Here is a 22,872-nt window from a genome sequence, read left to right as displayed (position 1 = left end):
TACGAGCTACGCTAGCCAGCTAGCCAACCCACAACCGGACCCTCCTACCTCCCGGCTCTGAGCCTGTAGCTGCTTGCTCTTGGCTCGGCAAACGGCTCCAACCCAACTTGCTGGCCACTTGGCCGGCGTCCTCGGGGGGAGCACCCGCTCGCTGCGAGCTCGCCGGTCGTGGCTCGGCTGTGTGCCGCCAGGACACACTGGGGCGTGCCGTTTGCATGGGCACAGTCGGGATTGACCAACACCACCACCCACTCCACCAACATCACGACTCGGTCCACTGCTGCTTCCATGCATTTCACTGCCTACCAACTTTTAGTTAACCAGCTACTAGCCGTTTTTTCCATTTTTTCTGGATTATTCCCTGCTGCTGTGACGTCGCATCTCCTGCATGAACTATCACTTCTGCTACTCCGGGCTTCCATTCCACTAACTTCTCGTCCATTTGTCTACACTGCTGCTGATCTTCATCATTTCAACAATAATCACCGTCTCCCTGCTGCTGCTGCCTCAGCTGCCAGCAAGGCTGGGATCCTCCGCCGTCGCCGCTACATCCACCGTAGCTCCGGACTATCTTTTAAACGACATTTCCCTGATGGCTCACCCATCCCCTCTTTCTGGACTAACTCTCGCCCCCCCGTCACCCCCACCTTCCGTACTGTCAACTTCAACAATCTCCACTCCCCCACCCCCGCTCCTTCATCCATCTCTGTCGCACTGCTGAACTGTCGCTCCCTCTCCAACAAATCACTAGTTATTTTCTAACTAATATTGGACAATAATTTGGATCTGCTCCTTCTCTGTGAAACATGGCAACAGCCCCTGGACTATTTTTCTCTCAACCAAGCCACTCCGTCTAATTACAGCTACATCGCCAAACCCCGCCTCTCTGGGCGAGGAGGTGGTATTGCTGTCCTCCATAAGCGGTCCCTATCCATTACTGAATTGGACCTCAACCTCCCATCTATTTCATCCTTTGAATATCTCGCTTTTTCCCTCCCCAACTCTACTACTGCTGTTCTTATCTACCGCCCCCCCAAGTCTCATCCGTCTTTTCTCTCTGAACTCTCTGAACTTCTCACCATCGTATCCTCAGTCTCCTATCGCCTCCTACTAATCGGTGACTTCAACATCCACATCGACCAGCCAACTGCTTCACTGACGTCTGACTTCATCTCCCTTCTGGACTGCTTTCATCTCACCCAGCACATCAACTTCCCCACCCACACCAAAGGCCACACCCTGGATATAGTATGCTCCTCCTTTCCGCTCACATCCAACCCCCGTCCTCTCACCTTTCCACTGTCAGATCATCTCTGCATCCTCTTCTCTGCCCCTCTACCCTCTCCTCATAAATCCACAAAACGCACCATCTCCTACCGCAACATCAAAACTGTAAACCCAATCACGCTTTGCCAGCTCTTATCCTCTGCTCTTCCTTCCGACCCCACTTCTTCCTCCCCTGACGACCTTGCCACCATGCTCAACAACATCCTTTCTGACTCCCTTGATTCCCTAGCCCCCTGGAAAACTTCCTCTGTTACATTCACTAACTCTGCCCCTTGGTACACACCGGAACTCCGCACCATGAAACAAACTGGCCGTCAACTCGAACGCCTCTACAAAAGAACCCGCCTCACCGTCCATGCTGAAACCTTTAAACAACACAATTCCTCCTATCGTGATGCTCTTCTTGCTGCCAAATCTGCTTACTTCTCATCTCTCATTAATAACACCAACCGAAACCCCCGCATACTGTTCTCCACTGTCAACAAATTGCTCCAGCCACCGGTCACCAAGCCACCCTCCTCACCCGCCCTCTGTAACTCCTTCCTTGTCAACTTTAACAACAAAATCGCCCAAATCAACAGTTCTCTGACCGACACCATCAATAACTCCTCCTCCCCCACCTCCCCTGCCCTCCAGCCCCCCTTCCCTGACCTCCCTCCCTTCCCCTCTCTCACTGCCTTCTCCCTTGTCGACTCTTCCACTATCCTAGACATCATTACCTCATCCAAGACAACCACCTGCTCTCTCGACCCTCTTCCAACGACCTTAACTAAGGCCTGCCTCCCTGTCCTCCTCCCCCACCTCACCACCCTTTTTAATCAGTCTTTATCCCTTGGCCACTTTCCCACTGTCTATAAACTTGCAGCCATCACCCCCATCCTCAAAAAGCCCACCTTGGACCCACTCAACCTCTCCAACTACCGTCCCATCTCCAACCTTTCATTCCTTTCCAAAACCCTAGAACGCATTGTCTCCGTCCAACAACCTCTATGAACCCTTCCAGTCCGGATTCCGCCCACTTCACAGCACTGAAACAGCTCTAGTCAAAGTCACCAATGATCTCCTCATTTCTGCAGACTCTGGTGCCCTCAACATCCTACTACTACTTGACCTGAGCGCAGCCTTTGACACTGTGAACCATTCCATCCTCCTCCAAAGGCTGCGCCAACTAGGTGTTGAGGGCACTGCACTCGACTGGCTCACCTCCTACCTCACCAACAGAAACCAGTTCATCTCTCTCTCCGGTCACACATCCATCCTCTCCCCAGTTACACAAGGGGTCCCCCAAGGCTCAGTTCTTGGCCCCCTCCTATTCATCTGTTACCTCTTTCCCCTTGGTACTGTCATCTGCGAACTCAATCTGGACTTCCACTGCTACGCTGATGACACCCAGATCTACATACGTACGACACCAACCCGTAACCCTTCCCTCACTCATTTTGAAACCTGCATCTCTACAATAAAAGCATGGCTGACCCACAACTTTCTCAAACTCAACAGTGACAAAACAGAGCTCCTCCTCATAGGCACTAAATCCTCCCTTAACAAAACTGGATCCATCACACTCACCATCGACTCATCAAACATCACTCCCTCCCCTCTGGCACGCAATCTTGGCGTTATTTTTGACCCCACACTGTCCTTTCAACCTCATGTTAGTTCAGTTGTCAAGACCTCCTACTTCCACCTCCGACGCATCGCTAAAATCCGGCACTGCCTTTCTCTCCCTGCCGCCGAATCTCTCATCCACGCCTTCATCTCATCCCGGCTTGATTACTGCAACTCCCTTCTCACTGGAATCACTGCTCACTCACTCCATCGACTTCAACTAGTCCAAAACTCTGCTGCCCGCCTCCTTACCCACACCCGGTCCCGTGAACACATCACTCCTGTTCTCCACTCTCTTCACTGGCTCCCCATGAAGGAGCGTATCATCTTCAAGATACTCCTCCTCACCTTCAAAGCCCTTCACCATCTGGCTCCCACTTACCTATCCGACCTCCTTGTCCCCTACTGCCCCAACCGTCCCCTCCGATCCTCCAATACTTCACGTCTGACAGTCCCAAAATCCAATCTCAAATCCTTCGGTGACAGAGCCTTTTCCTGCACATCACCCCGACTCTGGAACTCTCTCCCCCAGTCTGTCTGTGACTCACCCACACTCCCCATATTTAAGTCCCGTCTAAAAACTTACCTCTTCTCCCAAGCGCATGACCTCCTCTACCCATAACTGGTTTCCTCTTCTTAAGTTTACCCGATTGTTTCCTCCCCGTCCCCCTCCCCTCATGTACGTCTTTGCCTTGTTACCTGTAAGCGTCTTTGGGTGTTTGAAAAGCGCTATACAAATTTAATGAATTATTATTATTATTATTAAATTCCTTGTTTGGCACGCTCAAACATGGCGAAAAAAACTCTTGAATCTTGAATCTTGAAGTTCCTGGGAACCACAATCTCTCGGGACCTGAAATGGACCGGCCACATAGACTCTGTCCGGAAGAAGGCCCAGCAGAGGCTGTACTTCCTGAGACAGCTCAAGAAGTTCAACCTGCCGTGAGAGCTTCTGAAGACCTTCTACACTGCCATCATCCAGTCTGTCCTCTGCACCTCCATCACTGTCTGGTTTGGATCGGCCTCCAAACAAGACAAGCACAGACTGCAACGGACAATCAGGACTGCAGAAAAGATAATTGGAATCAACCTACCATCTATCCAAGACTTGCACCAGGAAACGTGCAAGGAACATCTCTACAGACCCTTCTCACCCAGGTTGCAGTCTGTTTGAACTACTCCCCTCCGGACAGCGTTATAGAGCTCGGTATGCCAAAACCAGCAGACACAGAGACAGCTTCTTCCCCCAGGCTGTTGCTCTGATGAACTCAGACCACTCTTAGAGTCTCAGAGTCATTACTGTGCAATAACATCCTGCTCTCCACACCTTTTTTGAATTTGTCTACACTGTTTGTACTATGTGTCCTCTCTGCATCCATTGCAGCCTGGTCATCCTGGATAAGGGACCTTCCCATCTGTGGTCTCTTCTCAAGGTTTCTCAGTTCCCCTAGCTGGAGTTTTGAGTTCTTCCTTGCCCTCTTGGGAGTTTAAGATCAGGGGATGTTTGAGAATATTTGCCATTTTTCACATGTCCTGAGTGTTGTTAGTCACCTAAATGTTGAACAGAGGCTGTGATTTACCGAAGTCAAATTCCTTGTTTGGCACGCTCAAACATGGCGAATAAAAACTCTTGAATCTTGTATTGAACTGACGCCCGTGCGTAATGACAACTATAATCATTTTAAACTCATGTAAATTTAAGGTATTTCATGCAGTTTGCTCAATGTTATCGGACTCTTCAGATATGAATGAAAGGCAGAATTAGTGTTTTTAGAGTTATCTGCCTGAGTGGCTTAGATTTGGTTATTTTGTCATTTAAAAAATAAAGACAATTGGGAAAATGAAATTTGTTTTATAACAGTGTGTATTTGCAAGACATTTTTGGAGTTAAAAATGTCCGAAAAAACTTTTGGCCCCCGGGCCCCTCACTTTATCAAATCTGGCCCTCCTTGCAAAACGTTTGGACACCCCTGGCCTAAACAAACAGATTGCACGCCCTCCCCTCCGGAACGCTTCAAGAGCCCTCACCCCGTCACAAGCTTGCCCTCCAAGCCTCTCGTCCAATGGCGAGACGTCACGCCGCTAAGCGGTGGCTCTCGGTGCCGCTGGGACGGGTTCACGAGGATGCTTACTCAGCACTCCAGACGCCTTAAAAGCGGCAGAACGGTCATCAGTGCCGTCACCAACGAAATGACCACCATGGGAAGACTGCTGGCCGTGGCCTTGGCACTGCTTGTGTGCGGCCCGCCCATGCTCTGCGCCCGGCCTTCAGGTGAGCCTCACGTGCCCCAATGCTTGACTTTTTTCACAGAACAAGGACACAGGCAGAGTTTCTCAGCTCAGTTCAAGCTTGTTTCCAGATGAGTTGTGAATGTATTTTCCCCACTCGCGAACGGCGCAGGTGGCATCAAAGGAAGACAGCAAAGGGAGGCGACGGGAGCGGGCTCGTTCTCTGACGGCAGTCTGAGCGATGCCGTCGCGGTTTGAAATGCTGCTGCATGTCTGAAATCACAATGGCGGAGGGGATTTTTTCTTGTAAAGTTTACAACCACAAAAAGAAGGCCAACAATAGCAGCGACTCGAGGCGCCGTCGCCTTTTCTGCTAACATTGAGCCACTTACGTGACCACGTCGTGCTGTTGTCGTTCAGAGTATCAGCTGGACTCGAGCGTGATGCCATGCGAGGCAGCCAGGGCCGCGCCCCATCGACCTGACCGCCAGCCGCAATGCACTCACGATGGACGCTTCAGGTAATTTAGTGGCTGACTTGGGAGCTTCTGCCAATGCCCACGCTTTACTACCTTCACCTTCAATAATTCGCCAGGACAATACACGCGCTTTGAATTCAGGTTGTTTACATTCTAGTCGTCGGCCGTGATATGTAACAACATTTTACACAATTTACGTCCTTTATTTCCACGAGTTACTCGCATGCATGCGTCTGCATGTAGGCCCGTGCAGTGCAGTGGGCTGGGCCAAGAGTGTTGGTGCGTTGACGGTGAAGGACGGCAGGTGGCAGCGACTCGAAGCAACGGCTCCGTTCCGCAGTGTAAGACCAACGGCCCATTGACTGACGAGCCACTTGATGGCAGCCGAGGCTGAGCGTTGCACCTTGGCTTCAGGCGCGTCGGCATGCCATCTTCAGTCGTCCTCGCGATGCTCGCCATCGGGTCACTTCCTGCCGGTGCAGTGTGACTCCGGTGGGAGGCAGTGTTGGTGTGTGGACCAGGACGGAATGGAGCTTTACGGGACCAGGCAGTCAGGGACGCCGCACAGCTGTACGTACATGCGCAAGCGCGCACAGGCACGAGCACATTTACGCGTGTGTAAATGTGCTCGTGCGTGTGTGCGTGCATGTGTGTGTGGGTGCGTGGAGGCCCATGCCCACAAACACCCACAAAGACACTCCCGCTTTTGACCCTTCGTAGGTCCCAGCAGCTGCTCGGCACTCTCTCGTCGTGTCCTTCACAATGCCGTCTCGTCGTCGCCCTCTTCATCGTCTTCATCATCTTGGTCTTCGCCACCGCAGTGTTCCGATGACGGCAACTTCCTTCCCGTCCAGTGTCAATTCGTCAACATGACGGACAGGCGAGAGCTGGACATGTTGCACGCCTTCAACACGTAACGCACACTCCAAGCACGCACTCATCATCTCATGCAAATCATCTGTGCTTGTTTTGTCAGCCATTTTTCTCATGGCTTTGTCGTTTGTTCTCTTCCTCACCGGCTTGTGGCAGATTCCCAGAAGCCTTTTCCACATTCAAGTCTTTCCGGGAGGCCTTCCCACTGGTTTCTGCCTACTGCTTTTGCTCCGACAGCAGGGGGCGTGAGATGGCCGACACAGGTAACTCCAACGTTTACCTCGCTCCCGCAATGAAGACATGAAGGTTGCCCATGTTGTGGTGCAGGTGTGGAGCTGCTGCCGTCCGACGTGTACGATTCTGCCTTTTCCGATGTCGGCGTCGCTCACTCGTTCGCCGAGTCGACGGTTTTCAAAGTTTTTCAGAGGAGGATGTTGGGAGTTCACCTCACCATCAGCGGACAATTCCGATGTAAGTTGGACAGAAAGGACGAGCTGATGGAACTGCGGTAAGCACGTTTGTCATACCGACGGGTACAAAAGCTAGGAAGCAAAAGCACAATAAGTGAAAAGGACACAACGCTGCGCATTTTTAATTCCTCGAGTAAAGTTGATATGGTAAGTGAATGCTCAAACGTTTTCTTCGACATCAGGAAAATGCTTTTGACTGACTTGATCAGCCCAGTAATGGCCCAGGCACAGTGGTCTGCATCTGTTTGTTTATCCACGGGATAATGTTTCATCGGTCCGGTCGCTTTCTGAGCAACGCTTTGATCCGGCAGGTCCTTCGGCGTGCGAGGAGGAGCGGAGGGCGGCTAAGGCAACGTTGGCCGTTTATCTGCCGTCCTGCCTGGAGGGAGGGGCCTTCGCCTCCAAGCAGTGCCAGCAAGGGGGGCAGTGTTGGTGCGTGGACCCCATGGGAGCCGAAGTTCCTGGGACACGGCAGCACGGCGACTTTCTGCAATGCGGTGAGATGTGAACGGGACCTTAAGACCCGCTAGGATCCCAAGCCAGATTTGGGCTATCTTGACATCCAAGCGAGCGTTGCGTGTTGGCAAATCACCTTAGTATGTTACCTTCATCCAACAATAAGAGTTGGCCAATGTGAGTTGTTGTTCTCCTTGTTAGATGTACCCTGACAAGGGCCAGTCACTTGTTTGTCTACTGATGGAAATGTGCTGAAAATGTCTGATGACAATACCGCTTCTTGATGATGTTGTCTGTAAAGGCGGTGTTGCATCTGAGGACTGCGTCTCGCTTCGTCGTGTGTCGCTGTCTCGCTTGTTTTCGGGACCTCTGGAATCTCATCTTCCCGCCCCCTCGTCATCGGGAGACTCTGCTTCCTGCCAAGTCCTCCTGCGAGCGATAGAAGCTCTCCTTCCGATGGAGCCGGATCCCCTCTCCTTCTTGTCCGTCATGGTGGACGTCCTGCATGGTCTCTTCCCCTCGGTGGGCAGGGCTTTGGAGGCTCTAGCCAGCGCCCCCACTCACCGTCTACAGGAGTTTCTGTTTGGCGGGAAGTTCCTGAGAAACGCGGCCAGCTTTAATCTCAGCGGTGCAGTGGGAACGCCGGGGGGCTTACGCATGGATCCCGCCTCTGGCCCATCACGACATCAGAATCTAGTCCTTGCTGTGAGCCGCGCCTTGGAGGACCGGGACTTTCTAGCCGGTGTCAGACTCACCCTGATGAGTAGTTCAGGATCCGCCTCCCTGCGTCAGGTATGTGCACGAGTCCCAAACGTGACAGACCACTGGAATGTGGAATGCAAATGGTGATCATAATACTGATGCTAAAATTATGTTAAATGTTGAATTTAATTATACAGTGGAGCCTCGGTTTTCAAACACAATCCGTTCCAGAAGGCTGTTCGAGAAGTGAATCGTTCGAATTCCGCATCATATTTTCCCATTACAAATAATGGAAAGAAAATTAATCCGTTCCAAGCTCAGAAAAAAAACGCCTTTTTTAAGCATTTTTTCATTTGCGCATTTTTGTCCAATCGCGCAACTGCAGGGCACCGCCGAACGCGCAACCGTAGCGCGTCGCCGACCGCACAACTGCACTGCGCTGGTCGCATTATTGTGACAGAGCCGTCGCTGAAATTTAGAAAATATTTTTAAAGTCCTGCTGTACTTTCCAAAACTTAAGTGGACATCAGTGCGCAGGGAGCTTAATTTGGTCCGATCGCGCAACTGCAGCGCACCGCCAAACGCGCAACCGTTGCGCGCCGCCGACCGCGCAACTGCACCGCGCTGGTCGCATTATTGTGATAGAGCGGTTGCTAAAATTTAGAAAATATTTTTAAAGTCCTAATGTACTTTCCAAAATTTAAATGGACCTCAGTGCGCAGGGAGCTTAATTTGGTCCGATCGCGCAACCGTAGCGCGCCGGGCGCTCAGTGTCGCATTGCTTTAGGTGCGTCTTTGTGTTTTAGGATGGCTTTACTGCTCCCACTTGCTTCCTTTGGAGGCATGATTAGAGTTGATGCAATCCTCAGAGTAACGAGAACGTAATAACGAACGGAGTCAGTTGGCATGTGGGTCCTCTCGGCTCATCTCGCGAGGTTCGACAACGGAATTTCGTCCGACATCCGAAGCAAAAAGATCTCGAATTTTTTGTTCGAATACCGATTTGTTCGAGAACCGGGACGTTCGAAAACCAAGGCTCCACTGTATATGCTAATGCCAATACTAAATGCCTTTGCCAGTGCTACCCTAAATGCCAACGGTACTGTTCACGCTAAATGTGATATATGTATTCATGCTAATGCTAGCTAATCATTCTCATGCCAATGCTAAGGCTAAATTCAAGACCAAAAGTTTTTGGCGAAATCCCAAGACACAGCAGAAGTGCAGCCATAACGAGGGGTTAGCTTCATTTAAAGTGAATGGGTGTGAGGATGCATCCTTGTGGTGTGCCTTTTGGGTAGCCCGTGGGTAAAAAATCAAAAGCCTGCCTGCTTTTCAAATGATCAATCCTGATCATTTGAATCAGGTGTGTTGGAGGAGGGGAACTTCAAACAGGCAGGAGCGGATTTGCTTACCCCTGGTGCGGACACTTGCCTCAGTCGCTAGACAGAATTACGGGAGGTGTCCGTGTCAATGTCATGGCAAGTGGAATGGTTCAACGAGTGCTAACCAACAGAATGCGGTCACCTTCACTGACACCGGCTGCTGCCTTCTTGTAGGTGCTGACACCAATTTTGCATTCCTGCGCCGCCACCGCCAGCCCTGAAGGCGCTGCGGCGGCCGTCTTTGTCCCGAGCTGCGCGACCGACGGCTCCTTCCAGGAGGTTCAGTGTCAGGGCGGAGAGTGCTGGTGTGTGACCACCCGAGGCCGAAAGATCGATGGAACACAAGTACGCGGGGTCCGGCCTCGGTGTCCGTCGCGCTGCGAGAGCGAGAGGGCGGCTGCCCTGCGCATGAGAGACAAGATGGTGGTGGGGGCCGACGTCCACGTTCCGGCATGCTCGCGGGACGGACGCTTCCTGACTTTGCAGTGCAGACGCTCCGGGTGCTTCTGCGTGGACCAACGAGGGGTGCCGACCGCTGCGCCCTCACCGGGCGCCCACCTGGCCTGTAACCTCACCAGACACGTTTAGCCAGCTTCAACTTGTTCTTCTTCTCCTTTTTTTCTCCTTCTCTTTCTCCCCCCTCCATTTTGTCCTCCTGTCCTCCACTACTTCCTGCTCCCCTTCTTCTCACAATCCTGTTCTTCGTTCATCCTGGCCTCTTCTTGCACCCCTTCCTCCCTGTCCTTGTTGCTCATCTGCCCGCGCTTCCTCTTTCAGGTGCAGACATGAGCCCTGAGAATCATCGCTCCTCCTCAGGTCAGAAAACCAAAGTGTAGATGGTTGTTATGATTGTTTTGAATGTATCATCGAGTTCCTGTCCCGCTAACGCGCAGGCCAGTGCTTCAGGGCATTACAGGCAGTGGTGACCTTTGGACGGGAAGTCAGCAAGGCGATGACTCTCTCTAACTCCTCCCACATCCCCACTGGATATGCCTCCCTATCGGCCGAGGGTCTGCTTCTGACCCCGGAGGCACTGCCATTGTCTGATTGGCTGCTGAGCCGCTCCAAAGCTGCGCTGCGACTAGCCACCTACTCCAGTGAGTCCCGCTCTCCTGCACTTGCCATTCTGATTGGCATCTTCATCAAATCAATTTCAAAGGGACATTTCAAGCAAGGATTGGGATCAGTCTAGGGTGTCCTAGTGGTTAACACCTTCGTCTTGCAGTTGTCAGCTTTCGGGCTTGTTTTTCATTCCAACCACCTGCGCGTTCGGTTGATTGCATTCTCCAAATCGTCCTTAAGTGTGAGTCTTTTGTTTGTGTCCTGTGACTGGACCCTTAGGTGTGAGTCTTTTGTTTGTGTCCTGTGACTGAAATGGATTGCAACCAGGCAAGGGTGTTCTTGCTGGGATAGGCGCCAGTACACCCGCCACCAGTCAGAGAGTGGCTGGGCCAATTCCAAAAACCCGTTGGCTTAATCAAAGACCAAGAAATTGTCCGTAGGGGTGAATGCTCCTTCGTAGCTTGTTTTTGACAGCGTTGGCGTCCGGTCCTTTGTTTGTATATGCCTTGACATCAACCAGTGATCAGTCCAGACTGCTAAAAGTCAGCTGGGGGACGAGATGGAGTTCAGCGATACTAATGCTGCGGTCAGACCCGACGCGAGCTGCGTGTTTCCATATGTGGTGTTGAGTGGCGAATATTCTGCTCCTTTACGAATTTGGCTGCGGTACGCTTTCCAGCCGTGCAGATGTTGCGGGCTGCGGGACGTCTCGCCTATCAGCCGTTCAGTCCGCAGTGTGACAATGACGGGGAATGGCGGCCCACGCAGTGCTACCACAGCACAGGTGGGTGTCACCCTCACACGCTTGCCCTTGCACTCAACGCAGCCGACTGCGCACATGACTGCGTGTGTGTCTGTGTTCAGGTCAGTGTTGGTGTGTCGATGAAGATGGCGACTATGTTCCGGAATCTCTGAGCAGTCGCTCACTGCCCCTGGTCAGATGTAAGTGGGGATACACAAACGCACCCACACGCGCGCACACAAGAAGGATACGTGCGCACGTGTATGTGTGTGCCTTGCAGGTCTCACGCGCTGTCAGAGAGCTCAGAGTCACTCGCTGCTTTCTGGTTGGCTGAAAGCCTCTGACATCACAACGAATGCCTCAGGGTACCGCCCACAGTGTGACGGAGTAAGCACGCGCGCGCACGCGCACACTCGCACACTCGCATCCACACGTGCACATTACACGTCACGCGGTGACGACGCCAATTGGCCATGTGACAGAAAGTGTTTGTGCGACTCCATTTAGGATGGTCGCTTCTCCGTACTGCAGACAGAGGGCGGCGCAGGCTGGTGCGTCCACCCTGTGAGCGGAGAGACCCTGCGGAATGCCATCCTGAGTCCTGACGGACAACTCACCTGTATGCATACACACATGCACATGCACATGCACACGCACACGCACACGCACACACACACACAACTTGACTGACAATACCTTGACTGAACATGTTTGCTGATTTCTTGTGTGACTCAAATCAACTTTCTCCATTGAAATGATTGGAAATTACATTAATTGCTTTTTTTGTGGTCAAGGTGCAACTGTACAAACATACACATATATATGTTGAACATTTGTTTGCATGGTGCATAAAGGTCCTAGCTGGTGTGAGCTTCAGGGTCTCCGGTGTCACCCCGACGGCTCCTTCATCCCTCTTCAGTGTGACATCACCTCCTGTTGGTGCGTGTCTGAGGACGGACTGGAAGTGTCGGGGACCCGGCAACTCCAAGTGACAGGTGGCATGGCGTCTTGTGAACGTAAGTGCTTCCTGAGCTGAAGTTTCGCGCCAGCCAATGGGTTGTTCTTTGTTAGTGTTGTTTACGTAATTAGCATTGTGCTAAATGAATAGAGTGCGCCGTCTGGTGACATCTTGGGGAATGATTAGTGATTAGCTCACGTGCTAACACCTCATTAGCTTTGTGCTGAATGACTCAAAGTACAGTTTGAGCCCAGAGCCACCTGGTGGACATGACAGGAAGTAATGAAGCAAGGAAGTAACAAAAATGTGCCAGTGTGCAGTTAGCATTTTGCCAACTGAAACCTTGTCTTGTCTTAGCTTAGCGATTGTACACAACGGGAATCTTGTGACCTTGTGTCCTCCAGGTCCTGACGGTTGTCCTGCCGCCGCCATCGCTCACGGAACCCTCGTGTGCGGCCCTGCGCAAAATGGCCGCCAAGGCTGTGACTTGGTGTGTCACCGCGGGTACCACGTCGCACTTCCCGTCCGCAGGTTCACATGCGACACGCTCGGTCGTCGGTGGGAGGGCGACCTCCGACCTCTGCCTGGAGCCTGCCAGAGTACAAATTTTTCACCTGACCAAGTTTACTGGAATTTTCCGCGCACGCATGTAGCACGTCATTCATTCGTGTGTGTGTTTGTGTGTGTGTGTGTGTGTGTGTGTTTGTGTGCATGTGCGCGCGTGTGTAGTGAGTATGCCTCCTCAACGTGTGTGGGCGTCTCATAATTGGTCGTTGGTGGCGGCGTGTCAAAACCCCCGAGCGATACGCTCGCAGCTGTTACGTGACATGACCAGCGGGGGGCTCTGCTCAGCTCAAGTGAAGTCACTCACACACACACGCAAATATGACAGCGACAGCAAATAACGCCATGTTTGTGTGTACGCACATAGCTCCCAGCATCAGGGCGCAGCGTGTCTGTGTGCCGCAACTCTGCGTTGCGTGTGCGTTGTCTCGGCGACACATCCTGGAGTGTGACGGTCACCTGGAATGCCCACATGTCTGACCTCCCGACCTCCGAACTGCCCACCCTTTACGACATTGGTGAGTCAAGGTGTATGTTGAGAGAGCGTGATGTCATTGCTCGGGATGTCACGCCACGTTTTCTGGTGAACCAGTGACGTTCCTCAACGTCTCACGTCTCCTGGAGCGTTTTGAGCGTCTACTGACTCAGCATAGCAACATCACTTCACGACCTCAGCTGGTATCCTTGACTCCGCCGCGAGTTGGCTGTTCCCACGGTTACCGACTAAGCAACGACCATGAAGGCTGCGGTGAGCCACTTGATGACATCATTGCGTACCGTTTCGAATCAGGGCTACTGTGACACGACCCGCTGATGTCGTCTTTGTGCGCAGTCCTTTGCCCTGCCGGCAGCTACTCCGCCGAAGGCACGTGTCTTCTGTGTCCCAAGGGGACCTATCAAGACACGGAAGGGCAGGACGTGTGCGAGCGGTGTCCAAGAGGCTCCTCCTCCTCTCCCGGAGCCTTCTCCATCAATCACTGTGAGCTGTCAATCATCCGCACGACCGACGGCATCATACAAGGCCTCATTGTGTGTGTGTGTGTGTGTGTGTGTGTGTGTGCGTGTGTGCATGTGTGCGTGCGTGCGTGCGTGCGTGCGCGCACGTGGGTGTGTGCGTGCGTGCGTGTGTGTAGGTTTGACCGACTGTCAGAGGCGGGGCCTTCGTTGCACTGAGATCGGTGACTTACTGCCCGCTCAGTCTGACCTCCTGTCTGCCACGTGGCGCTGCTTTAACAGTGAGGGGTCGGAGCTTGACTGGACCATGACTAACACGTCCCTCACTGATGATGACTGCTCAGGTGACAAACAAACAAAAGTCAAGCAATCAGGAATTTCTTCCTCCATTTTTCCTAAACCTTGTTCTTTATTTTTACCGAGGACCCTCTCGAAAACGAGGTGATACACCTCAAGGGGTTAATCCTAATCCTAGAAATTTTAAGTAATCAGTGACGATTTACTTTCTTATTTACACATAGCACACGCTGTGTGTGTGTGTGTGTGTGTGCGTCCGTGTGTGTGTGTGTTTTGGTGTGTGTTTTTTTTTTTTGAGTGTAGTCCTCAGAAAGTTTCAGAGTGTCCCGAAATCAGAGGTCATCTTCAAAGCTGAAGACACGGAAGTCCTGCAGCGCATGACCTTGGACCTCAGACAGTGTGCTCAAGGTAACACTGGCAAGCACACACACTGTTTGTCCGAATAACATCTGTTGTGTACGTCGTGTGGTTGTTTTGTGTTTGTCCCTCAGCGTGTGCTATGGAGCCATCCTGTCACCACATGGCGCTGGCCGGCGGCCACTGCGTCATGTACAGCACGCACCCTCTGAACACACACTGTAACGTTTCTGACCAGGTACCCACCCACACACATGCTCTTCGACGCCTAACACTGACTGTGCATGTGCGTGTGTGTAGGCGAAAGGGTTTCTGGGTAACAGTCAGGCCGAGCTCTTTGGACGGTTGCGGTGCTTGGTGAGGGTGAGGGGCAAGGCCTCCGATGTGCTGATTGTCAGGAAGATTGGTAAGTGACCATGGCAACCAGCCACCACGTCTACGCGTGTGTTCGCATGTTAAGACGCTCAGATGTCTTTTAGGGGCGGAGTCTACTTCTGGCTTTTTGAGGTCATCCATGGCAAAGGTGGAGTCCGGCGTGTTTCGCACGTTGGTATTCACAGACGCGTTGCTAGCCGACGCCCATCGTTTCTGTGAGCTCAGCTGTCACCGGGACGACTGTTGCCACGGCTTCATCCTCAACCGCAACAGCCTGAAGGGCGGTAGGACATCAAGCGTGATGCTTGCTTGTGCTCCTCTTGCGTCATTATTGTGTGTTTGCGTTGTTGCGCAGCTCATGCGGTGTCCTTTTAGTGTATTCTTAGCCCTTGCATCATCATGTCTTTGGGTTGTTGGTTTGCTGTGGTACGCTTGTGTCTGTCATGAAGTTGTCAAGCGGCTGTCCGTTGCCACGGCTGTGTCATCCCTCTGAGGTCTTCTGTCCCAACCCCTCAGGTTCTGTGCTCTGCGGTTTGCTGAGAGCGCCATCTGTCTTGATGTGCCGCCAAGGGGACTGGGACGTGATTGGCCAGAGCAACGCCAATCGCATTTGCGGGGTGGGGCTCATATACAACAAGCAGCGGCGCAACTTCCTGTTTGACTTTGGAGGACAGAAATTTACCATCAGTAAGAAAAACCTCACTAACGACACTCTGCAAACCAAACACACACACGCACGCAAGTATGATGTGTTGTCACCAGCTGAGTCAGCACTTCCTGCCTCCAACACGGACGACAAAGACTACCAGGCATCCATCGTAGACTTCCAGGCCATCTACCTGAGAGCTGGTAGAGCGCGAGCCACGTTGGCCTTGCATCATGCAAGAACGACGTGAGGTCACGTGACCTTTCTTCTTTCTGCAGACCAATCAGATGCTGCTTCCTGTGCAGTCAGCGGAGATTTGACACTGACTCTTGATGGTTTGGACCATCAACTTCTTTTGTGTGTGTGTGTGCGTGTGTGTGTGTGCGCGTGTGTGTGTGCGCGCGTGCGTGTGTGTAATGGTGGGCAAATGTTTGTGTACAACGTATGTGTGTGTGCGTGTGCGCGGGCAGTTTCAGTGCAGAACAAGTTTACGTCGCTGTCTGAAGACGACGTGTTGGTGAACACTCAGAGGTCCCTTCCTGTACTGTCTTTCCTGCTCAACAAGAAGGTCTTCACTTCCCAACATGCTTTGCTGTGGTGTCTCACACGTGCGTTTCTTCTCTCTCTCTCTTGCTCGCGCTCTCTCTCTCTCTCTCTCTCTCAACTCTCGCTCTCTCACACGCACAAACCTGGTGTTTTTGTTTTAGGCTGCGACGGCGAGCCCAGCTGCTCGCTGGCCGAGCTGAACGACACAGACTCGACAGATTTCTTCAGCTGCTTCCTGTTTCCAGACAGTCGTGTGTGTGGCGCCTACGACACGCCACTCAGACGCCCCTGTCGCCCACTGCTGGCCAGGAAGCCAAAAAACACCTTCAGCAAGAAGGGTATGTGTCATATGTCAAGCATGATGTCATGTCACCGCAGCTCTGTGTGCATTTGTTTGCTTATGTGTGTGTGCGTGTAGAAGATCTGAGGGGTCCGGTGAAGAGCTTCTACGAGCGAGTTTCTTTCAGGAAAATGGTCTCTTACTCGGTGCGCGCTCGAGTTAACGTGAATGCAAAGACGCCGCTGCCCCAAGGGTAACGGACTCGCTCACACAGGCGCAGGCTCACGCACACATTTCACCTGTAACGTATGTTTGTAGGTTCATGGATTGTGAGCGTCGTTGTGATGAGGATGCCTGTTGCCGTGGTTTTGGCTTCGTCGCTGACTCCAAAGATGGTAGCGCACACACTTGGAACGTTTCACACGTGACTAAAACATAAAATGTACACGTATAACAGACACGTTACAAAAGAAATAAAAACCTAGCAAAAGGTACTACGTGCACGCAACACAAAATGAAATGTAACGCATCATGCATCTTGAACATGCACGAGACAAAAATGTAACACGCATGCAACACAAATGCAATGCCTGCGTAACACGCACAAGACGCTCGCACAACTTGACTCAACTTTCTTAAGCGCTCGCGTACAAAGTGGAGCAAAATGAAGTCACGTGACACCGGTCAAAGCAGTGCATTTGGAACGGAGACACAAAAAGACACGCAAACGGATTTGTAAGCAGCATATGGCGTGTGAACCGCACTTGTAATAAGTGAACGCACACGCATTCAACACGAGCAACAGTCGTAACAGTCAATGGAACACGCGGGTACACACACATACTTTGTATGCGTGTATACATAGTGCGTATGACAAGAATGCAACAAACACAGCTCCTGAGGAGTAAGACACGCATAACAGCCCCGTAACATGGAACACGTGGAACACAACAGGCAACACAACACAACACACACACACCCGTGTAACACAAGTGAATTCTGTGCGGGCGCACAGGTGGGTCGGGTATTACGTGCGTGATTCTGCTCAGTCTCGGAATTCAAACGTGTGCCGAAGAGCGACAGACCTCTTGGAGCGTGGCCGATTGTCAAGCCGGCGAGGTCAGTGCGTGGCCACAACCTTTTGGCTGGTACCAAAAACCTGGTAAGGGACGCACACACTTGACACGCAAACAGAGTGCCTAAGCACCGTGTGTGTTTTCAGTCAACCGGTGGACGTCGTCTCCGGCCTTGTGTCCTGCCTTCCATCTGCCAGCTGTGCAAAACAATGGTGAGCCACAGAAGCCGCAGCTCGCCAGCTGCTTGGGAGCCGCTCAAAATTGCTCGCCGGCCGGTCGGTTAGCAAGTGGCTGGCTGCCGCTTAGTCGAGTGGTGACACTAGTACAATCTTACTTGCAAGTACTACTATTTAGTGCTATTGATTGATCGATTGCTCTAAATGCTCTTGTGGCTTCTTGCCGTCCATCAGTGTCCACGGAGCAGTGGAGTCTGCTGCCCGACTCGGCGCTTGTGCTGGACGCGTCCTCACCTTCTTACGATGTCATACACATCAGCCGCGACATCGCTGCCGATCCTCTTCGAACCAGGGATTGGTGTCTCCATGGTAAACTGGCCTCGCCGATCACTGGGTGAAGTTGACAATCCAATCGAATATTCCCCAAACAATTCTCTCGCAATTTTGCATCGTGGACACGAAAGTGATTTGGGAGGCAACTCGAGTTGTGCATCACATGACGGCGGTGAGGTCACGCCACTTCTCGTTGCAGCCTGCCAGGAGGCGAAGTCTTGCGCCGCCGTGTCATTGGCCGAGTGGGAGTCGGCCACCCGCTGCGTCCTTTACCCCGACACCACTGTGTGCGCCCTAAGCTCCGCCCCTGGCTCGGAAAGCCCCGCCTTCACCTGCCGGCTGGTGGTCCGAGAGCCCGCCCCCCAGGTGTACCTGAGGAGAGGTCAGCTGATCTAAATTACTATTTTGTTTTGTGTACGTGTGTAGCAAATGAGCGGCTCGATGGCGCACTGGTTAGCACGTCCGCCTCACAGTTAGGAGGGTGCGGGTTCGATTCCATCTCCAACCCTCCCTGTGTAGAGTTTGCATGTTCTCCCCATATCCGTGTGGGTTTTCTCCGGGCACTCCGGTTTCCTCCCACATCCCAAAAACATGCTTGTTAGGCTGATGGAGCACTCCAAATTGCCCCTAGGTGTGAGTGCGAGTGCGGATGGTTGTTCGTCTCTGGGTGCCCTGCAATTAGCTGGCAACCAGTTCAGGGTGTTCCCCGCCTATTGCCCAATGACAGCTGGAACAGGCTCCAGCACGCCCGTGACCCCCGTGGGGACAAAGCGGTACAGAAAATGGGTGGGTGGATGTAGCAAATGATGCGCTATAACTTTTCACGTTTGTGTGTATGTTAGTCACACTCGTGTGTTTGTGTGCGTGTTTTTGTTCACGTCTGTTTTTTTATGTTTGTTTTTATGGTGTTGTGTATATACGTGTGAGTTATTCCTGTGTGTGTGTGTGTGTGTGTGTGTGTGGGGTGTGTGTGTGTGTGTGTGTGTGTGTGTGTGTGTGTGTGTGTGTGTGTGTGTGTGTGTGTGTGTGAGTGGGTGTCTGTGTGTGTGGGTGCGTGTGTGTGTATGCGTGTGTGGGTGTGTGTGTGTGTGTGTGTGTGTGTGTGTGTGTGTGTGTGTGTGTGTGTGTGTGTGTGTGTACAGTGCGTTTGTCCCGTTTATGGATACTTTGGAGGTGCGCTATGCGTATGTGTGCGGGTGTTAGTTCGCGCGATATTGCCCCATTTGTGTTTTTTTAATGCACGCGTCGCAGTAACGTGCATTCATCTTGTCATTAGCGGCGGCGGCAGAGACGAGCGTGGCCATCGCGGGTCACGGCACCCTAAGGGGCATCACCACGGAAACGGCGCTGGGCTTGGGCAGGAAGCGGGTGCTGCAGTTCCTCGGCGTTCCGTATGCCCGTCCGCCCATCGGATCGCTACGCTTCCGAAGCGCGCAGCCCCCCGATTGGAATGGGACCCGGGATGCCTCCAAAGCGCGGTATGTGCTATCGCGCCCGGCGGCCGCGTGAAAGGAGGCTGACGCATGTGCGCACGTCCCTCAGGTCCGGCTGTGTCCAACCGGGCAGAGCAGACGCCAGCGAGGACTGCCTCTACCTCAACGTGTTCAGGCCTGTCGCCATGGTGACCGACGCCATTTTAAGTCACGTGCAAATGAGGTAACTTGACACTGGCTGACCTTTGCATGCATGCTCGGTCAGAAGGGGCGCCTCCCGGTGCTGGTCTTCTTTGTCAACCCATCGACCGATAGCAGCCGAGCCATCCTGGACGGCTCCGCCCTCGCGGCGATCGGAAACCTGCTGGTGGTGACGGCCGCGTACAGGACAGCGGCTCTCGGTTTCCTCAGCACAGGTCCGTAGCACGAGCCAGCACGCGCCCAAAAAAATACATTGTGTCCGCATTTGATGCGCTCGCAACTCGGCATGCAGGTGCGTCAGACGTGGGCGGCAACTGGGGTGCGTCAGATCAGGAGGCGGCCCTGGCCTGGGTCAAGGCCCACATTTCAGCGCTGGGCGGAGACCAGAGCAGAGTGACGGTGGGGGCCGAATGCGACGGCGCCAACATCGTCAGCCTGCTCCTTATGCGCCGCACGCCCCTTTTCCATCGCATGTTGCTCATGGTCAGTACTAAGCACGTGCCTGTGGCTGTGTGTGCTCCATCTGTGTAGTAGCGGAGGAATCGCCACTCAGTCCTGTTATTGGTCAGAACAAGAGAGAGCAAACATCCCTCGTTCTACGTGTGCATCTGTGCATGTGTATTGTTGGCTTTTGCTTGTGCATTCTTGCTTTTCTATATGTAATTGTCCCGTGCTGTTCTTCACGCTTGTTATTCATGGCTGTTTGTCGCACGTGCGTCCTCTTGACGTGGAACGTGCGGCGTGCAGGGCGGCTCGCTGTTCTCTCCGACGTTGTTCCAAACGCCATCGGCCGCCAGACGGCTGACGTTGCGTCTGGCCGCCGAGCTGGACTGCGCCACGGATGACGACCGCCGCTTGATGGCGTGCCTCAGGGCAGCGTCTGTGCACGCGCTGAATGCCGCTCAGACTAAGGTAGGCCACGTGACGCGGGGCCTGGCGAGCCCTGCCCATGTCACTTCCTGTCTTTATAGCTGCTGGTCGCTGGCGGGCCACTCCAGTTCTGGTCACCCACTTGGCCCCGCGACGACAATGCCGCCGCCGGGGAGCCGGCGTCCCTGCGCAGAGTCGACCTCCTCCTCGGAACGTCGCAGCATGACGGGATCATAGCCCGGATGCAAGGCGTCAAGGTCGGAGGTCATAGCGTGTTGGAGCGGGACATCCACGCTCAAGCACACACGCATAGGAACATGCTCACTCACATGGATGAGTGAGAAGACACCAACACGGAAACATTGATGAGCATGCATGCAAACACACATGCACATAGATGAGATTTGATTGCACGCACACACAAAGTCACGCGCGCCTTGCATTGTGGGTGGTGTCAGGACTTTGCAGCGGCGCTGCCTGGTGGCAAGACGGCGTTTTACCAGATGCTGAGCCGCTCGCTGGGCGGTGCCTCGGGAAGCTCGCTGCTGAAGGAGGCAGCCACGTGGTTCTATTCGCTGGACCATAGCTCCACCCCCGCTGGATACAACCTCTTCTCACGCGCCTTCGACAACGCCACCAGGTGGGCGGGCGCCGGTGGACTGCATCTTGAGTGTTACTGATCGCTTGCCCATTTGGCTGCAGAGACCTGTTGGTGGTCTGTCCCAGCTTGCGGATGGCCAGCCACTATGCAAAGAGCGGTGCCAATGTCTTCCTGTACCACCAGCCGGACAGCGGCAGCAGGTGCGGCGCGCCCGGCCCAAGGCCGCTTGGAGCCGTCCTAACCAGGCCCGCCTCCCATTTGCAGGGCCGAGGACTCGCTGGCGCCGGACGTGCAACTGCTGTTTGGAGTGCATCTTCGGCCCACCGCCTCGGTGCGCTTCACTGCCGCCGAGCGGCGCCTCTCGCTGGCCATCATCAGCTACGTGGCCAACTTCGTCAGGAGCGGGTGACAACCACGCGCACCAACAGACTGACAGTGGGCCAGGTTGACTGCCCATGTGTCTGCCTGACTTACAAACTGACCGACAAATAGACAACCTGACAAACCCCTAAACACAAGGCTGCATGACGACGTGAAGGAGTGACAGTTGATATGTCAGACACGCTTCAAATTTCACGACGCGAGGCTTTTTCTTTTGCCCTCAGCAATCCCAACCCTTCAGCGTCATGGCCGGCGACCTCTCTGCCCCGCTGGCATCCGATACTGTCCTCTGAAGCTCCGCCCATCTTTCTGGAGCTAAGCCCCACCCTCAGCCAGAAGCAAGGCCTGCGCCAGAGGAGCTGCTCTTTCTGGAATCATCTGGCAAAAGTGCTCACGTCAAACGGTCGGTCAGGTCACGCGACGCGCTCCTGCGATGACGCATTACGCCCCAGCGGCCTTTCATCCCCCCGACTATCCCTTCGTCCGCAGGCCAGCTGGAGGAGCAGTCTACGTTCGACCCTGAACTGCCGCTGGATTCAGCGCACGGCCAATCGCAGAGCGACAAAGACGCCTACAACTGACCGCGACCTCTCCACGACCGCCGTGATGTCGTCATCGCCGCAGTGTGATGTCATCACTCGCAATATGGAAATTACTTGTTGATTTTTACTGATCTTTCTTCAAAGAATCAATTCATAAATAAAAAGTACAAATTGCAACTTGTTGTCATATACATAGAGCAATGAGCGGGGGGGGCCTAATGGGGTGCAGCCCTAGGCATCCACACGCGGGGTGCGACCGCAAGCAGTAGCTTGGCCTACGGCCCCACGTGAATGAAATATACGTATCCGTGGGCAAGGTTTGTAGAGGGAGTGTCCCGCTGAGTTGGACGGTGCCTCACCGTTGCAATACACACGTGACATGCACATGAAGTGTGTGACAGAGTGCACGTGCAAACTACATCCAATGTGAGGCACTGTGCTTCTGCAGGTATGATGGGGTGTGGCCCCACCCCGGGGTATGGCCCCACACCTGCTCGGCACCGCCTCTGCACAGGTGTGTGCTATAAAAAAGAACACGCACAGACGCGCGCACAGCAAAAGAATGTGGATGACAACAACGCTCCTAGCCATGGGTATCACAGGTCAGCCAGAGGTCAAAGTTCACGGAGCAAGCTGTGCTTCTGCGTGAGCGAGTTGTGACATTTCTCAACATGTCTGCACTGTGTTCTATCGTGGGTGGCGTTTACATGACGACAATGCCAACTGGCGTGTCGAGCGGCGCATCGACCGGCGCGTCCACCGGCACGTCAACTGGCACGTCGACCAGCGCCTCAACCGTTGTCAGGACAACCAACAGGCAGCCAAACAACACCAGAGGCTACACCACGCTTGCTGACTCTGCGGCCACAAACGGCAGTGCCGCTGTGGTGAATGGTCTTTGCTGTTTCACTGGTCTCCAAAAAACACTCGGTGGACGATGGCTGGCCCGGGTAAAGAAGCACTCCAGTGACACACGGCTGATTGGGCAAA

At 53.4% G+C, this 22,872-nt stretch overlaps 1 protein-coding gene across 7 annotated transcripts; it reads left to right on the top strand.

Annotated features, from left to right (window-relative positions):
- The first annotated feature begins 5,004 nt into the window (after positions 1-5,004).
- On the top strand, positions 5,005-22,059 carry tg (thyroglobulin). Of its 7 annotated transcripts, none has more exons than XM_037274854.1 (50): positions 5,005-5,167; positions 5,545-5,644; positions 5,846-5,943; positions 6,017-6,172; positions 6,323-6,515; positions 6,632-6,738; positions 6,803-6,946; positions 7,257-7,442; positions 7,703-8,193; positions 9,663-10,053; positions 10,266-10,304; positions 10,382-10,585; positions 10,714-10,791; positions 11,230-11,334; positions 11,415-11,492; positions 11,573-11,679; positions 11,800-11,911; positions 12,147-12,308; positions 12,655-12,849; positions 12,980-13,107; positions 13,182-13,332; positions 13,407-13,562; positions 13,647-13,793; positions 13,948-14,112; positions 14,369-14,473; positions 14,557-14,660; positions 14,723-14,828; positions 14,902-15,081; positions 15,314-15,484; positions 15,560-15,646; positions 15,722-15,778; positions 15,914-16,051; positions 16,151-16,327; positions 16,408-16,522; positions 16,588-16,664; positions 17,285-17,431; positions 17,492-17,557; positions 17,756-17,890; positions 18,054-18,236; positions 19,131-19,332; positions 19,397-19,475; positions 19,553-19,703; positions 19,781-19,971; positions 20,236-20,400; positions 20,460-20,615; positions 20,817-20,998; positions 21,061-21,159; positions 21,224-21,364; positions 21,565-21,743; positions 21,830-22,059. In XM_037274854.1, the coding sequence occupies exons 1-50, from the start codon at positions 5,020-5,022 to the stop codon at positions 21,919-21,921; spliced, it is 7,326 nt and encodes a 2,441-aa protein (XP_037130749.1). In that variant the 5' UTR covers positions 5,005-5,019; the 3' UTR covers positions 21,922-22,059. The 7 variants fall into 7 exon arrangements, with proteins under 7 accessions (XP_037130749.1, XP_037130747.1, XP_037130751.1 ...); XM_037274852.1 differs by having other exon boundaries at positions 6,782-6,946; positions 19,556-19,703; XM_037274856.1 differs by having other exon boundaries at positions 6,782-6,946; positions 19,781-19,887.
- The last annotated feature ends 813 nt before the right edge of the window (positions 22,060-22,872 follow it).

This window comes from Syngnathus acus, chromosome 16, assembly GCF_901709675.1.
Source record: "Syngnathus acus chromosome 16, fSynAcu1.2, whole genome shotgun sequence".
NCBI lineage: Eukaryota > Metazoa > Chordata > Actinopteri > Syngnathiformes > Syngnathidae > Syngnathus > Syngnathus acus.
This window is presented reverse-complemented; position numbering and strand designations above follow the sequence as displayed.

What these genes read in the sequence shown, in the direction of transcription:
- tg (XM_037274851.1), top strand. Translation starts at nt 5,020, where the DNA reads ATGCTTACTCAGCACTCCAGACGCCTTAAAAGCGGCAGAACGGTCATC. An exon ending in GTCAGGGACGCCGCACAGCT is followed by an intron (nt 6,173 to 6,322) that starts GTACGTACATGC and finishes GACCCTTCGTAG; the next exon opens with GTCCCAGCAGCTGCTCGGCA. An exon ending in CAACGACCATGAAGGCTGCG is followed by an intron (nt 13,563 to 13,646) that starts GTGAGCCACTTG and finishes CTTTGTGCGCAG; the next exon opens with TCCTTTGCCCTGCCGGCAGC.